At 40.6% G+C, this 12,723-nt stretch overlaps 3 protein-coding genes across 3 annotated transcripts in view; 1 reads left to right on the top strand and 2 right to left on the bottom strand.

Moving 5' to 3' along the window:
* Positions 1-2,252, bottom strand: part of abl1 (c-abl oncogene 1, non-receptor tyrosine kinase) — a 50,610-nt gene extending 48,358 nt beyond the window's left edge. The window contains exon 1 of the mRNA XM_016469067.1: positions 967-2,252. Coding sequence (XP_016324553.1) covers positions 967-1,102 — 136 coding nt within the window. The 5' untranslated portion in view covers positions 1,103-2,252. The remainder of the gene's footprint in view (positions 1-966) is intronic.
* A 2,192-nt stretch (positions 2,253-4,444) lies between these two features.
* exosc2 (exosome component 2) lies at positions 4,445-8,286 on the bottom strand. The gene is made up of 9 exons (XM_016469049.1): positions 8,120-8,286; positions 7,569-7,670; positions 7,439-7,484; positions 7,260-7,349; positions 6,863-6,928; positions 5,159-5,227; positions 4,904-5,080; positions 4,692-4,820; positions 4,445-4,589 (listed from the first exon to the last, which is right to left on the bottom strand). Exons 1-9 carry the CDS (start codon positions 8,245-8,247, stop codon positions 4,509-4,511), a joined length of 888 nt encoding a protein of 295 aa, XP_016324535.1. The 5' UTR covers positions 8,248-8,286; the 3' UTR covers positions 4,445-4,508.
* Positions 8,287-9,682: 1,396 nt separating this feature from the next.
* spra (sepiapterin reductase a) overlaps positions 9,683-12,723 on the top strand; it is a 31,880-nt gene continuing 28,839 nt past the window's right edge. The window contains exon 1 of the mRNA XM_016469082.1: positions 9,683-10,062. Within this exon, the coding sequence (XP_016324568.1) occupies positions 9,759-10,062 (304 nt within the window). The 5' untranslated portion in view covers positions 9,683-9,758. The remainder of the gene's footprint in view (positions 10,063-12,723) is intronic.

Here is a 12,723-nt window from a genome sequence, read left to right on the forward strand (position 1 = left end):
TTCCAGTTCCTTACACACGCACCATTTAAACCTAAAATAATCATTCATAAAGTTTGAAAAGGTTGAAGCGAATTACAAGGATGTTCACAGTGGGCTGTGTTTACATTAATCTCGCATCATAACAGCATAAAAGTCGATGTGCAAGTCCATTTAACCACTTACATTACTCAACCGAACGCACAAGCGATCTTCTTCGTGAGCATTTGAGTGTAACTAACCTAGAGCGCCATCTGCTGATAAAAACTAAGCTCAGAATCTATTCGAGAGAGCGATGCATTTTGAAAAGAATCGATCCACGAAACGCGACGCATCGATTTATTGTCCCAGCCCTAGTAGAAAGTAAATTCATTTATGAACACCCTAATTCTTCTAAGTTGCTCCCAAATCGTTCAGCCCAAATACTCAAATAAATAAATACATACATACATAAATCGGAGTAAAAATTAGGCTACTTTTCAGCTGGTTTAGAAAATAATTTTTATTTTCTTTGCAGATGTACTTCCTACCAAAATCATTCCACCAACTCTAAAATTATCATTTTTTTCCTAATATTCAAGTCATCTGGTAAAAATGTCTTAATTTTTTTTAGAACAGTATATAAATAGCAAAAAAACAAATTGCAATGTCGGTTTTTTGTTTTCCAATATTGTGCAGCCCTACTTTTATTTATGCAAGGATGCATTAAATAGAACAAAAAAAAAATTCAGAAATGCAATATTTTTTTACCAATATTCACCAAAAAATCTCAAAACAGACAGTGTTACACAAGCGAAGATGTGACGCTGCTGATTTCAAACAGGCAAAATATGTTGGTTTATCAATTGCTGCCCTTGTCATTCCTCACATTCAAGGACAGACGCCTGTGGATGGATGAACTTTCTGAATGACACCGGCCTGCAGACACCGGCCTGTATATAGGTGAATGGCAGAGGTTATTACATCTCAAGTGTATGAAGCTGGACTCACCGTGGACGGTGAACACATTGAAGTGCTGTGCTCCCTGCCGTGAGATCTCTCTCTTCCCTGCTCCCTTGATGAAGGGCAGCGTCGGCAGACTCGGCCTCCTCTGGTCCCCAGCTAACTTCCCTGGCTGCTGCCCCATAAGGGCAGAAGGCCAGGCGGCGGCCGGACACACAGCGGATGAGGATCACACTCCAGCAGCTGGAGACGAGCGGGACGTTACTGAAGATGGCACAGTCCAATCTGCTCTTCTGTGCGGGTCATGCATCGACTGCTGGATGACTGATTTCAGAGCAGATCACTGCATTAAAAGCTCAAACTGCATACAAGCAGATGCAAAAGAGCAGTGTGTTTTCAATGCACTGTGGGATTAAGAGCAATGTCATTCTCACACAACAGAAAGCGATGAGGACGATACATCCGTTTCTAGGGTCAGAATCAATGCATGAGGATGCTCCGATCACCCTCACTGAAATCTCCAGCGCAAACACACTAAAAACATCAACTCTGAGCACAGCAGTGTTGAGCTGTCAATCATAGTGACGTCACATCGATATGAACGTCTCCAGTTACAAGCTACTGACACATCAGACATGTCAATAATTAGTTCACACGTCCTGATGTGCATTCAACTGTAGTCAAGCTGGAATCAGTTATCACTGGAAAAAGTCTTACAGTCCAATAAATGCTAACACTTTCGAAAGCCGATGTGTATCTCGGGTAGTGATTGTTAGAGGAGTCTAGTGTCATTCAGTATCAGTCAGTACTTATTCTTACATCTGCTTCATCTGTAAACCAGTAAATCGTCGTCACTGACGTAAATAACTCGAAATTAAACGCCCTCAGATGGAGTTCAGGTAATTAAACACAAGTAATAATAGGTGCGGAATCGAGTCATATAACTGTCTGAACTCTCACAGAAACACTCAAACGCACATCCGCGCAGTTTTATCCTGATTTAACTCTCGGTTCGGGCAATTTTGATTTGTAGTGTTGAGTTGGAGTTTGTTTGAGTTGTAGTTGTTAAAGTCTCTCGTCACTTCCGCGTGTCTCTCTCTCTCTCTCGCGCGCGCTCCACAGGCGACCGTAAACTCTCTCCGCGCCGTCTTTACGTCTCTCCTGTCGGGCTCGTTTCCTCACCGAACATCCGCTGGACTCTTCCGCAATCTTCTAATGTTGATTCTTGTCATGTTTCATAACTTTCAGCACTTTTCTTGGAGTCGTTCGTCGTCGCAGGGACCGCCATATCCGCGCACGCGAGCTGCGCTCGTGACGTCACACACCTCGCTCTTCCGCCAACAATCGCTTTATTTACATAATAAGAAAGCAATTAAGACTGTCTCCATTTGTAAGTCCTTTAATATATTTACATAATGTTTAGGCCACCCCCCTGGCTGTATGTGTATTTTGTATGCATATTTTTTTATGTTTTGTTTGTGTTTTATGTTTTCATGTGTATTATTGTAGTCCTAACTGTACTTTAACTGTGTTTATTGAAGTTTAATAAAAAACATTAAAAAATCGCTTCAGTTCCCAAGACAATGGTTTAGCCACCTTATGAATATGATTGATAATTATGGGAATCTTTTAACTAATGAACAGTGTATGCGGACCCACAGTTGTCCTGTCCAATTTAAGGAATTTAATTTGGTTATTAAAGCTATTCCTCTTACCCTTGTTCAGCTTGTTAAAAGTCTATAACTCTATAATAATGGCAAAACCAAAACATTAAATGGTGCTGAGCTGACTGATAAAAAAAAATGCAATAACAAACATATTTGTACTATTTTTCAAAAACAAATAAAAACATTTTTTGGAACTCTATTATATTGTATTAATAATAAAACTATAGAAGTACCTTTTAAAATTAATTTCAAGATACTCCGATATTAATGCTTTATGTTCCTTTTGTAAAAGTGAGAGAGAGCTGGTGACTCATTCTTTCTCTGAATGCAAAATTGTCCAAAATGTTTGGAAGGAATTGGCAAATTTTATTTTTTATTTAGTAAAGGTTTTTACATGAAAGGATATTATTGTGTATTATGAAAACAAAACTAATAAAGGTTTTGAATACATTGTTAATTTATTTATATTGCTGGCAAAATGTTATATACATAAGCAAAAATATTTAAATTCATCCCCATTGTTTATGTTGTTTATTGTTGAATTTGATTGTTTTATGTCTTCTTTGAAATTGTTTAATAAAATGGCATTAGTTAAAAATATTATGATAGTATTTTCGGATCTCCTGTTACCACTTAGACTATTTTATACTATACTTTGTTCGGTATTTGTTTCTCCCTTCAATTAAAAAAAATCGCTTCAGTTCCTAAATTAAAATCAATAAAACAATGGCTTTGGCACTTCCTCTGGACTGAAAGACTGAATGACCCTGGATTGTTGTTGTTGTATTGTTATGATTTGACAATGATGACAACTGTTGTTGTTGTTTTATTATTACTGTTTTTTCAAGCATTCAATTAAAAAAAATCGCTTCAGTTCCTTGATATTTTTAATACCCGATTGTAACCGTATTTGTTATTTTTATATTTCTACTTGCCCCTGGCACATTTTATTTATTTATATTTTACTTATTTTGTAATATTTTTCTTTCTCTTTTCTTGATATATGGATTATACAAACTTAATTGTATATTTTTGCAATTAAAAAAAAATCGCTTCAGTTCCTTCAACAATAACTAAAACAACTTTTAGCTGGAAAAATAAGAAAGTTGCAAATGTGTTTATTATTTTTTTTTTTTGGTTGTTCATCCCAATTCCCCCAGGCTATATTTGTAGATCTTTAAAAACAATAATAAAATCAAAGCTCATCAATATCAGATTTCTTATAATTATGTATTTGACTTTTGTCCTCAATTAAGCAAATTCGGTTTTGCGGTTTTAAACCATTGGCTACCAACTAAAGGTCGAATAACAGTTTTTTTTTGTTTTTTTTTAAGTTGATGATAACATAATTGGCCATCTATTTCATAAACACGTTATTAAATGTTGCAAAATCATTCCGCTACTGTGTTTAATGTGTTTGTATGGGAACTATTAGCGCCCTCTTGTAATACTGCAGCACAAGAACGAACCTCAGCGACTCTCTCAATTATTAACACTATGTTAACTTAACAAGCAAAGTGTCTGAAATTGAGAACACTGATATCATGGACATATGAAGTCCATCGGACACGTGCAAATTCCTCACTAATTCAACTGCACAAACACAATCTTTAATTACAGATTCTAACAATGATAAGAAGTGGTATAAGATCAAATTTGTGTTAAAGGAATAGTTCACACTAAAATGAAAATAGCTGAAAATAACCCTCACTCCAGTGGAAAAAGTCCATCGCCTCTCACATTAAAATCCACCCTTCTTTCATTTGTTTAGAACTGTTTCGGCTTGTAAACGGTACTTGATCCGTGCATATTTCTCTCCTGATTGTATTGTTCGCACGAGAAGCAATAAACGGCACTTGTTTTCTGACAAATTCATTTATTCCAACATTTGAAACTATAAGGGTTTACATGGAAGTCAGTGGTTTATCCTTCATGCTCAACTAGGCGCTGCCTTGTTTCCAGAATGATCTCCTCCATGATTTCTGGCTTCAGGATATCTTTAATCTACAAGGAAACAAAGCGAGAGATGCAATGCTTGACGCTTCATGAACATGCATGTAGAGCTCAATAAGACATTTTGTGATGGGAGACCCTAATCAATAATACCTGCTGCGGAAGAGACGCTTCGTAGCAGTAAAGCACGCTTGTGTCGTACAGCAAAACCTTATGAGCCGCAAGAGCCAACAAACAGTTCCTGAGCCTGGAAATCACCTCCCGATCGGACAAAGACACGGGCTGAGAGAGAGAAATTGTGTGTTTAGGGACTCGTCTCTGTATTATTATTAGTGCGATTTCGTGAGCAGCAGCAGAAGTCTGACCTCCATGCTGGTGTAATATCCTCCGGCCTCCTCGTCCTGCTGTCCCGGTGTGGGATACAGCCACACATAGCCGTTGTTGCCCAGTATTATGGAGGCGCCGCATGGCAGGTTGTGGAAATGAGTCTTCTGTCTCTTCACTATCGACGGTGACACGAACACCAGCACACCCTGACCCAGCTGACAGAACAAACACAGCATCGTTCACGCTCATCTCATAACGTGCTGTTTTAATACAGTGATGTGCGTCATTCTCACCTTGCCGTACTTTAAACTGCGTGTGTGCAGAGAGAGAGCGCCATCTGAGAAGATTGACTGAACCTCTGCCTTTGAAAGGGGTTAAGGAACACAGCTGCAAGTAATTATAATAATAACAATAAGAAGAAGAAATCTGATCTAAACGAGATGCTGATACACTCCAACTCTTTGAAGTCAAGATAATAAGAGTCACAACCTACTGCACTTCCACAATCAGACAAGACATTCAATGCATGATGAGAATCGAATGATAACGAAAACAAATCTTTAGATTTGGAGATCGAGAGATGGAACAAGAATCACATTTTGATGCAAGACTATGAAAATAAATCGTATTGCTTTGGAAAACAGTAGTGTTATTTTAGGATTATTTATATACTATAACATTATTTATTAATATTTTAAATTAGCTTTTGTTTTTATATTTTCATTTGAATTCTAGTCCATGTTTTATGTGCTTGTCATTTTTTTTTTGATAATATTTCTATTCTTTTTTATTTCAGTTGTAGTTCTAGCTATTTTTGTTATTATTTCTATTTAGATCTAATGCCCGGTTCAGACTACACGATTTTAGCCCGATTTTGCCACGATTTGCTTGACGTAGGGTGTCGTGGGGATTCGTAAACGACAATATGGGAGTCGGGATGCAAGATTCCATCGTTTCAGCACGTGTAGTGTGTCATAGCGGATGACAACCGATTCCGCGTCTGCGATGCTTCACGACATCACGACTAGCATGTTTCATTTTTTTCCGTCATCCACGACGAGTTCTGTCACATTGGTGGCGTTGACCAATAGCAGCACAGAAGCTCTTTCATACACGGGTTTCAAACATGGCAAAACGAAAGAGAGATGATGGTGCTGCTAGGTGGAATTATGAGATGGAGGAAAGGTTCGTGGAGCTGTGGCAACAGTACTCCTGCCTGTATGATGTGTCATCGAGGGACTACCACGACAGAACAAAGAAAGAAAAATGCTGGCAAACTATAGCGGAAGCACTTCAGCAATGTTTACACTCTTGTTTTCGGAAGTCAGTCGCTAGTTCCGCCTTCTCGATTACATCACACGCGTCGTTAAAGACAGCACGCGATGGTCGGGAAGCAACGTGTAGTCTGACATGTTTCTTGTCCATGCCACGACAAGATTTTAGGAGTCAAAATCGTGTAATCTGACACAGTGACTATCGTGACCGACAAAAATACCGTGTAGTCTGAACTCGGCATAAGTTTCAGTATTTTTGTAGTGTGATTTTGTCCTTTTTTAGTTTTTGTTTTTTTTAGTATTTCTATTCAGGTTTATTTTTATTTCTGTTTTAGTAATTTTGTTATATGCTTGTCCTTTTTATTAGTTTTTGTTTTCAAAATTTCTATTTAGCTTTATTTTATTTCAGTCTCATTTTAGTTTAACTTAAGTACACTGAACAAAATTATAAACGCAACACTTTTGTTTTTGTTTAGTAGTTTAACTTAATCTTATTTTAGTTGCCAAGGCAATGTTTCTCATTTTTGTTTACGTTTTTTTAAGTTTAAATTTGTCATCTTTACATCGAATGTCAGATTTATTTCAATTACTGAAATGATTTGTAATATTTGAGTTTTTTTAGTTAACAATAACAGTAACTGATTACTAATGAATCACTCAGTATCAGAGCAGGAACATGAAATAAGCAAGTAAACGATGATTTCATGACTGGTGTGAGGATACACTGATGAGATCTCCTTCCTGAAGATAGTCTCTCATGGCCAGCTCATCCTGCGCTGATCGCCTTCTCTGAGACACAAACAACAACATCTCATTCCCTTTGACTACTACGAACAGTTAGATGTTGGTTATATGGGCATTTCATCTCAGACACCTGTTGTAGCAACTAGTATAAGAAAGAAACAAGTAAAATACTAGAATAATTGTGCCTGGTCAAAGGTATCACTGTGCGATTAAATATGTGTTTGATGACACCAAACTGCCTCTCATTTCACTCCACACTCTAATTCTTCACACAACAAGTCATTTCTAGTCGATATTTCATAAATGATCATGGTAAGCAGCCGTGCAGAGCAACGTTCAGTCAGCCGGGGATGTTCTGGCTGTGTAATATCCTCACCAGCTCTCCTCCGGGCAGATTGACTGACGACAGCAGCAGCACTGAATCCAGACGTGAATTAGTCTCGACTTTCCATCGCTTCTGCTGCACCTGGACCATTAGAGACACACATCATCAGAGAGCCTCGACTCCAGAGACGACGATCACAGATCTCTCACAAAACACTGAACAAAACAAACCTCTGTGATTCTGCCGATGACCACATCGCCAACCTCACCGTTATACCTGCGGGAGTGAGAGCGAGACACGGTGAGTGTGAGCACGTAATGTAGTGCAGTGTAACGTTAAATGCAGGGTTTAAGTGTGCACCTGGTCTTCAGTGGTCTCACACAGATGAGTTTGTTGACTCGCTCCACCTCTCCAGCCACTGAAGCCGTGAGTCTGTCTTCATCCATGTATGTGCCATGACCCCTGAGGATGAGCAGGAGTTTCACACACACACGCACACACACACACACGCGCACAAACACACACACGCGCGCACACACACACGCGCGCACACACACACACACGCACTCATACACAAACACAGACACAAACACACACACTCTCTCACACACACACACACACACTCATACACTCACTCATACACAACAAGAACACTACTTACACTCATTAGTGAACAGAATTCTCCAATAAGATCCTCGACACGTGACTGATGTTTCTAATACAAATTATTTCACTCTACACGAATAGTCAATTATTTTACAGTAAGAAAAACTGACATTAACTATTAATGTCTTAACTCAGGCCTTTTAAAATAAGCTGATGTGTGCACGTGAGTCAGATGGTAACTCTTGTAAATCCTGATTGTCATTCATCAGCAGACTGATTTCGCTCATATAAAAACATGCTTTTACCTCATGAAGCCCGTGTCAGATGTGATGACATCCCCAGGAACCACCAGATGTTTGTCGTCCCGGTTAGACTGTGATGCTGCCAGTGAAATGTGTTTGTGAACCGCTGGGAGCCTCATCTCCACCGCCATGCTTCACACCGGATCCGTGCAAAATGGCAGAGAGCGCGAACCGATTTCATAATAAAAGCTCGTGTGTTTGAATCATCAATGAACTGACTTTATCTGGAAAAATGACTCTTTGTTATTGTCTTCTTGCATTATTGACAAACTATTTTCCTGTTTGACACTGTAAAGCTGCTTTTAACACAATTAGTATTGTACAAAGCGTTATATAAATAAAGATGACGATGCATTTGATACTGAATTATTAATTATTTAAATAAATCAATTAAATACTCTGTACATTTGTGGTGTGAGCTTTTATTTTGTAATAAGATGAGTGTCCGCTAGAGGGAAGCATTGATTTTATTTTAAAACTGGGGCACGTTCAAGCTCAAAACGGTGCACAACGTTTTGCTACAGTTCCGGGTTGAACAACATGTTTCCTGGAAACGGTGTGCAACGGGGTTTGAGATACGTTTTCTCTTGTTTGGTGGATGTGTCAAAAATGTCAGCCCAATCAGCAGCAACATGTATATAAACCACACGGTATTAAAGAGACAGCTCGCACAATGTAATTAACATCCAAATAAATTCGCAATAGCAAGTATATTGTTTGCACATGTTTATTTAACAACAGGAGGATGGAGGACGCTGTAATCGGAGCTGTGAAATTTTGTTGTGTCTCGCGGGTTTCACAATAATGAACATGGAAAGTCGACGTATACGTAAAGCGATTGAAAGAACGGAAAGGACGACTAAGAATCTCCAACGACAGCTGGCAGTGCTACATTTGCTACAAGTGCTACAACTTCAGCGTCCGTCCATCTAGCGCTGTTCTCCATACTTGCGAAATAAGTTGACACAATGTTTACAGTATGTTTACACGGCTTTTTAAATCATGGCTGTCCGGCAGTGCGAAAGGCCCTATAGTTGCAACTCTTCCGTCATCAGAACAGAGTGTTCAACGCACCACCGTTTCCGTTTAAAAAACGTTTTGTCGGGGCTGAACGCAGCCCTGTACTGCTCTGGTCATGTGACAGTTTGCACTAACCATGTGACACGACACATATTTAATTGAGACCCTTTATTTTTTCCATAATTGCAGGAAATGCACTAAAACATCAGTCAGTAAGGTTTTTAGAGCTTTATAAATGAAAACCTTTTTTACGGTCACTATTGTGACCGGTGGGATTAAATGAAGGTTGGTTTGATGGTGTGTACATTTAAACAAAATACAGTGCATACAACAAATACATTCTTTCAGGTAAAAAAAAAAATAATAATAATAATGCAAAACATATATATTTCTAGTTTGAGACAGCCCACTTTGCACATTCATGCACTCAGAACTGTCTCTTTCATACAAACAAACAAACAAACAAACAAACAAACAAATAAAACTGTAGAATGAAAACGTATAAAGTTGGTGTGTTTTCATCTGAAGTGGGCGTGTCTTGTTGTCGCCTGTCTTCCGGGGGCGTGACGAATCGATCGCCTCGCTTACATCAGGGAATCAGAGCAGCGCGTGTCCAGGAGAGATGAGCGCTGTTTCGGGTCTCGGTAAAGCGCTGGTCGTCATCACCGGAGCGTCGAAGGGCTTCGGCCGGGCCCTGGCTCTGTCCATCGCGCCTCGTCTGGCAGCGGGCTCGGCTCTGATCCTCGCGGCCCGATCGGATGACAAACTGCAGGAGCTGAAGGCTGATCTGTCCCGCGGTGAGTCCGGGCTGACGGTCCGCTGTGTTGCGGCTGATTTAGGGTGTCAAGCGGGTGTAGAGAGAGTAATTACCGAGATCAGAGACATCGATCCGGACATCGATCATCTGCTGCTCTTCAATAATGCAGGTACGAGTTTAATATTCTCACAAACTTCATTTTCTAGATTAGATTTGCGCTCCCTTTAACTACACGTGTATTTGCATCCAATGTACACGCACAGAAAACATGATAAAGGAATAGTTTTTTCCCCAAGATCTAGGTGACTTTTTTTTTTGTTGTTGGCTTCAGTTAAAAAGTAAAGAAGATTTTTAGCTGAAACCGTGCACCTTGGTGAGTCATAAAATGCAAGTCAATGGCTACCGTCACTTCGAGAGTCAAAAAAGCATATCAGGCAACACAAAATGAATACCCTTGGCTCCTGACGATATTTTTAGGTCTTATGAACCGAATTTATGATAGTAAAATAGTAGCAAAACTCGAGAGCTTGTTGATTTGAATGTGAGAACTTGTCATTAATATTCGTATTTGTAAGTTGAAATTTGCACTCACAGCTCTGATGTGAAAAGCTGAATCTCACGGCGGTAAAGTTAGTTTGACGTTTGACATTCAGTAGACATTCGGGTTTTTTGCCAATTAAACTCTTTGCAGCTTTTATGTTTTGAGCCCAAACTAACTCAGATAGACATAAATATATGCCCTTTATGTTGCACAAGGCTTAATTTCTAGGAATTAAAAAATAAATAAATTAACCATTTAAATTAATTAAACAGTTTAACTACGTGACATTATAATATAAAACCAATACTACAATGTTCGGGAAAACATACCTGTTATCGCACAAAGCTCCATTCACAAAAACAAAATGACAGACACAAATGTGTACAACATATTTTCTTTTGTGCTTCACTTCAGTTTCGCTGTACAAGTCAGCGCTTACTAGGGTTGGGCGATGTCTACCACATTGGCATGGGAGGATGTCTACAGTGAAACATTGTGATGGACGATGACATCGGGGGGGGGCGGGGGAAGGGGGAGTACCGCCAGTGGCTGCCCAAGGCGGTGGTGCTGGAACGATGGAAGACGAAGTGGGACGGAGGGCTCACTGCTGTGCTAGTAGAGCGCAGTCTCGTGAGTACCCCCCGGCCTGCGAGGGGCGATGGGGGTATGTGACGAGAGGGGCGGGGCCGAGAGCCGTGGGAACGGAGCGAGGCCGGTGGAGTAATTACTAATTCGAGTCGTCCGCGAGGGGCTGTCGCGCTATTTTGTGTTTATTTTACTATTAAAGTTTTGTTTAAATGTCCGCCGGTTCCCGCCTCCTTCTTCCCGTGACTACGAACTTTGCTACACACGCATACATACATACATATTAGGGATGGGCATTCCAAGCAAAAAATAATATTAGAAAATCGCTGGGTATTATTCGATTATTATTTGAAAATCGCACCCCTCCCCTGCATGTACACACAAACACCCGTAAACGGAGAGAGGGGTTGTGGTTGTGGTCCGCACAAAACTCTTATTTGACATCATCCCAAGTTACTGTAACCATTATATGCTACGCAAGTCTTTTTTTATGCCACGCAAGTCTACAGTGTGCACGTGAGACAATGTGTTCTTCTGTTGTCTTTGACAGCTTTTAGGTGTGTTATTGGCAGCGCCACATGAACGCATCACCACCGCATCAGCACGGAAAACATGGGGACATTTTTTAAGACAATAATCGCACAACCCATTCGATATTCTATAATTAAATCAACTAATCGAATATTCGAAAATCTTGACCCATCCATATATAATAGGGCTGGTCAAGTTATCGCGTTAACGCATTAATTGCTTAACGCTGACAATTATTTTATCACGCATTAATGCAGTTTTTTTTTTTATTATGAAAGTCCGTTGCTCACTGGCTCTGAATACACATACAGACAAACCATGGGTCACAGGAGGGGTGGGATGGGTGTCATCACGCGTCTCAACCAATGAGAGCATTTGGGGAGGGGCTAAGACTGCAGGAGCGCTCACATGGGCCCTGTCCCAAATGGCACCCTAAACCCTCGCGGTCTTCGGGGAGTCCGCACTTTCCTGACGTAATGCCGCTTTGACTGTCGGGTAAAAGTCTGCTGCGGAGCTCGCCCCGGTGCGGGCTCGGCAGAAGTGCGGATCGAGGGCGCATAACGGCCGCAAAGGGGGCGCTCGCGAGCACCCTTCTGAACGCTAAAATGACAACTGGGACACCCTACGGTCTCCTGGACTTAACGGACACGTGCACGCGGTGGCCATTGTAAGTCCGTAAGACTGCACATGAAGTGTTCCATTTGGGACAGGGCCATGGACGCTCCTGATAAAATTACTTGGGTTAAGCATCAACATTCACAAAAGCGCTCTCGCTCAGCACAGTGGAGTGCATCGTTTTGTTAACTTTGTGGTTTATTATTTTGAGTCGTTTGGGACGCGGTAACACACGGCCCTCTTACAATATATTGCTTTACAGATCTATCGCTTTTGCCGCTCAGAAATGTTCACGCAATCTTGTTGCACACGTATCGGAAGATCTGCGCTCCGCTCACACTACATGCGTACCGAGCCCAACTGAACCGCGCTCTGGCCCACCTCTTCCAAGTTCCAACCGAGCCAGGGACGGCTAAATGAACGCACGGAGCGAACACACTAGTCAAACGAACCTTGCTTTGGGGGTCAAACGCGCTCGGGCACGATTACATTTACATTTAGTCATTTTGCAGATGCTTTTATCCAAAGCGACTTACAATTTGGGGATACATAAAGCGA

Source organism: Sinocyclocheilus anshuiensis, unplaced genomic scaffold, assembly GCF_001515605.1.
Source record: "Sinocyclocheilus anshuiensis isolate Anshui unplaced genomic scaffold, SAMN03320099.WGS_v1.1 scaffold1045, whole genome shotgun sequence".
NCBI classification, from domain to species: Eukaryota; Metazoa; Chordata; class Actinopteri; order Cypriniformes; family Cyprinidae; genus Sinocyclocheilus; species Sinocyclocheilus anshuiensis.

Coding starts and splice junctions, on each gene's coding strand:
- exosc2 (XM_016469049.1), bottom strand. CDS start 8,247: ATGGCGGTGGAGATGAGGCTCCCAGCGGTTCACAAACACATTTCACTG. Junction 7,350..7,438: donor TCATCGGCAGAATCACAGAG/GTTTGTTTTGTT, acceptor CTAATGGTCCAG/GTGCAGCAGAAGCGATGGAA. Junction 6,929..7,259: donor ATCTGCCCGGAGGAGAGCTG/GTGAGGATATTA, acceptor TTTGTGTCTCAG/AGAAGGCGATCAGCGCAGGA.